This window comes from Apaloderma vittatum, unplaced genomic scaffold (assembly GCF_000703405.1).
Source record: "Apaloderma vittatum isolate BGI_N311 unplaced genomic scaffold, ASM70340v1 scaffold28164, whole genome shotgun sequence".
NCBI lineage: Eukaryota > Metazoa > Chordata > Aves > Trogoniformes > Trogonidae > Apaloderma > Apaloderma vittatum.
In genome coordinates this window covers 1-4,057 of record NW_009713657.1, presented here as the reverse complement: position 1 = coordinate 4,057, position 4,057 = coordinate 1, and the positions used below count along the sequence as shown (strand labels likewise).

The 4,057-nt window shown below is 60.7% G+C and overlaps 1 protein-coding gene across 1 annotated transcript; it reads right to left on the bottom strand.

The window, feature by feature from the left end:
• Positions 1-168: 168 nt before the first annotated feature.
• DNPEP (aspartyl aminopeptidase) lies at positions 169-4,000 on the bottom strand (the record flags this gene model as incomplete). Its single annotated transcript, XM_009868456.1, has 10 exons — positions 169-336; positions 663-764; positions 1,120-1,159; positions 1,315-1,475; positions 1,748-1,831; positions 2,187-2,264; positions 2,489-2,596; positions 3,068-3,152; positions 3,522-3,652; positions 3,783-4,000. Coding segments are annotated over 10 exons (1,175 nt in total), but the record flags the coding sequence as incomplete, so codon positions are not given.
• Between the last annotated feature and the right edge of the window lie 57 nt (positions 4,001-4,057).

Sequence of the window (4,057 nt, the reverse complement as noted above, 5' to 3'; positions counted from 1 at the left end):
GCAACCGCCAGGAAAGCGAGGGGGCACCTCCGGAAGGAAACAGCGAGTACCTGCGCTGCTCCAGAGGCGTGGGGAGCCCCGAGAAGGATGGGGACTGGACAGAGACAGGGAAGATGCAGAGCAGTGGGGAGAAGGGCTTCGGTGCAGGATGGGGGACACGGGGCTCACCTTGAAGAGGGTGATGCTCTGGAGCACTCCCGAGGTGCAGCACATCTCCCGGATGGAGTGCATGGCCAGTTGTGGGCAGCCGATGTCCAGCACACGCAGCCCCAGGCGGGAGGCCAGAATGGGGCCGATGGTGGTACCACAGGGCGTGTCATTACGCACCATGAACTCCTGCACGGGGACAAGGCTTCAGCAGCTCCACATGTTGCCCCACAACAACCCCGGCCAACCCCGGGCCCGAAGGAAGGCAACTTGGCACAGGGAAGCAGCACCAAGCCAAGGTGAGAGGACATGCTCAGGCCAGGCCCTCCCCTCCTGTTCCCAAGCCTGCTACCTGAGGCAGGAGCCCCGGAGCAGCAGGTAGCGCAGACCCTGACAGGGATGGACACTGTAACCGAGGGGTGGAGGGCTGGCACAGGACCCCTCTCGTGAACCAAGGGGCAGGGCTGCAGCCCAAGCTGGGATTGTACCTGGAGGGCTTGCCCAGTCCCGCTCACCTGCAGTGGGACACCCACACGGGCAGCGATGTCCCGGATGACTGCTTCAGTGACAGCCGTGGAGGCGTAGCGCTGGTTGCTGTTCACTTTGATGACAGGACCCTGTGCGAGGGAAGGCACCGCGGGCCCGTGATCGGCATCGGGGATAGTCGGTGCCTCTGGCAACGCCCATGCCCAGGCAACACTGTCACACCCCAACCCACCAGCCTGTTCTCCCCTCCCCGTGGTGATTGGGATGGCCCTGCCATGGGAGCAGGGAAGGGCTCCAGGCGGTCCCAAGTGACTCACACCAGACATGTGGCATAGACAAATCGCACTGCGGGAAAAACATCTCCCCTATGAGCACCATCGAGTTGCACCCCGGAACTCTTGCTCTGGGAAGCGGCTGGGTGTTTCACAGCACCGCAGGACAGATGGACAGTGTCCGTCCCAGCCCAAAGCAGAAGCATGCCCTCACCTTGTGAAAGGCCGGACGATGATTCTCCTCATGCTTGTCCCTGCAGAAGAAAAGCATGAGTTCCATGCTATAGATCTCCCTCCCTGCTGGCAGCAAGGACTGCCCTGTCCCTATTCCCTAGGGAATGACGGGAATACATTGCCCCAGCAGGAAGCACAGGCTGCCCTGGCCTGCGGCACTGCTCAGACTACTCACACGTAGTTAGGGTGCACAGCATGGGCCATATCAGCGCTGATCATGTAGGACTTGGCTACAGCCTCCTCAAAGGCTGTCAGGTTTTGCGGCGACGCTGAGATCCGACGCAGCACCAGCTCTGTCAGCAAGGACTCTGCGCCCTGTGCGCTCTCTGACCCCACCTGCCAAGGATCAATGACCCACGTGGGGCACCCCCTTGGTACCCCAAGGGACGGCTGAGTGACAGGGGCCTCCCCAAAGCCAGCAGAGCAGCTTCTGAGCGCTCCAGTACTTCCCATGGCCTGCCTGGTCCAGTCTCTCTAGCGGGGTAAGCAAACCCCTCCTGTGCTGCTGTCACCTGGGATCTCTCTCCTGCTAGGCACGGCTGGGGGAGAGTGAAGAACATGGAGCCCCTCCCGGTGCCAGACAGCGCACAGCTGTGCCCCTCACTCACCTCCTCGTTGTCGTAGAGCGCGATGAGACGCACGTTGGGCTCCTGAGAGAGGGAGGAGGGCCCAGTGCACGAGTCAATCAAGGCCTGCAGGGGTTGGGGAGAAAAGACACCAGCTTAGGCACCAAGCCATCCCAGGAAGCTCAGCACTGACACTGAAGCAGCAGGAACTTCCCCAGAAGAGCCAACAGCACTGAATACAAGGGAGCTGTGGGCACACACATCACCCAAGGAGAGCAGGAATCTCCCCTGGAAGCTGCTGGGAATCCCGCTCACCCAGCAAAGGGGGTATCCCCCATCCAATCTCCCAACAAACTAGACCTACACCCCAGGAACGCACCTCCCTGAAGAGCCCTGGGCCAGCCCATGGCCCCACTAAGCTGAGCTGGGGTGTGTGGGGGCCATGCTGCAGCCTCCATGTTCCTTTCCCCCTCCTGCTCACCTGCAGGGCGCAGTAGCAGCTGTGCAGGTTGTCCAGGCGCGGGGAGAAGATGAATTCATCGAAGGCACCACCCAGCGTCTGCAGGCAGAGAGCCAGAAGGAGCAGGGTACAGGTTCTGAGTCCCCAAAAAGTACGTGCCACTGGGTCCCCATTCCAGCCCACTCATTTCTGTTCCTCAGGAGCTGCCTCCTCTCACTCCGCTCAGCTCCCAGCCCTGGCATGCCCCAGGGAGAGGAAGCGTGCTGTGTAAAACCTATGCAGTGCCAGCCCGCAGACAGAGGAAGGCTCCTGCCTTTACTCACCGCTGGCTGCGTATCTGCCAGGCACAGTTCCAGCTCCACAATCTGCTCTGGTTTCACCCCCAGCTGGGGGCAGATTAGGGAAAGCAGGACAGGGCTGTGCCGCTCTCCCTGGGAAGAAAGCAGAGCTGTGGGCAGGGCAGGCAGCAGAGAACTCCCTGTTCCCTCCTGCAGAGCCATCCCACACCCCATTCATTCACGTTAGCATGGTCCTCCCTCCTACTAACATGACCTGTATTCAAGCCCCCACCTCACATAGGACAGCAGGGCCATTCGCAGGGCGCAGCGAGGGGCTCTCTGATCCCTGTGCAAACTGCCCTCTCTACCCTGCCTCCCTAGGGACACTGTGACAGTTTTACAGGGGCTGCACCTCCTTCTATTCCATGGCTGCAGACCAGGATGGGAACAGAGAGATGGCTGAGCAGGTATGTCATGTACACAGCTCTGGGGCAGAGCGGAAGGTCAGCAGCAGCCCATGGGGAGAAGGGGAACCTGCTGGCAGATCCCCGAGAACTGGAAATCAAAAGTGACAAGTGTGAGGCCCTGGCCAGTGCCCCTGCTAGTCCCTGGCACTCAGCTCACCTGGGCTGCAGCATCGCAAGGCGTGGCCTCCATGAGCACCTCCTTTTCCAGCTCCTCCTGCACAGCAGTGGCCAGAATAGGAACCCTGTGGGGAAACAGTGCTGTTACGTCCCAGAGCTTTGCTCACTTCTCCTGCTTGGGTCACACACAGCTGACCCTTCCTGAGGTGCCTGCCTCACTCCTCCAGGGACTGCCATGGCGAACGGAGCAAGGACACATAACATTCCAAGAACAGATCTACTGTGCCACCTGAGGACACCCCAGTGTCCCTTCCCACACTCCAAGTGTGTAAGCATCTCCTGGGAGGACTCTACAGGGCTAAAAAAAGCTATTGCAGACCTTCCCGCTGTGATCAGCAGCTGCCAAAGGCAGAAAGCTGGGGCTGGGCACTGCTCTAGTTGGGTCTCAGCCCTCCTGAGGGCTGGCTGGGGGTCAGGGCTGAGCCAGGTCTTACAGATGGTGCTCAGTGTTGGGCCCGAAGTTCTCATTGATGCTGCGCTGCAGGTGGATAGCCAGGTGGGGAATGCGGAGGACAGGACGGTCGACATGGACCAAGCGCTGCTCCAGGCGCCCTGTGGCTGGGTCCTGAAACATAAGGAAGACTTACCGGAGCCAGGACTGCAGGTCTGAGAGTAGGTACCACTTTGAGTGGCAGTCACGGACCCAGAGACAGGGGCACACAGAGTCCACCATGCCTGTCTTAAATCAGGCTTACCTTTATGATCACCCTCCCAGCCACGGTGAGGTCACGGTCAAACCAGGTGTTCCAGATGCCCCCTCCGTAGGTCTCCACACCGACCTGCACCATGCCCACCTGCCCCCGCTTAGAGCGACGCTTGACCTGGGCGAGAGCAGAGGTGTCGCTGCCAGCGCTGCCGGTGGGGGAGCGGGCAGAGCGCGGCAGACGCTGCCAGTGCAGGGTGCTGCGAGGTGCTGTGTGGGACAGGGGGCACAGAGGTGGCAACAGAATCACAGAATGTTCGGGGTTGG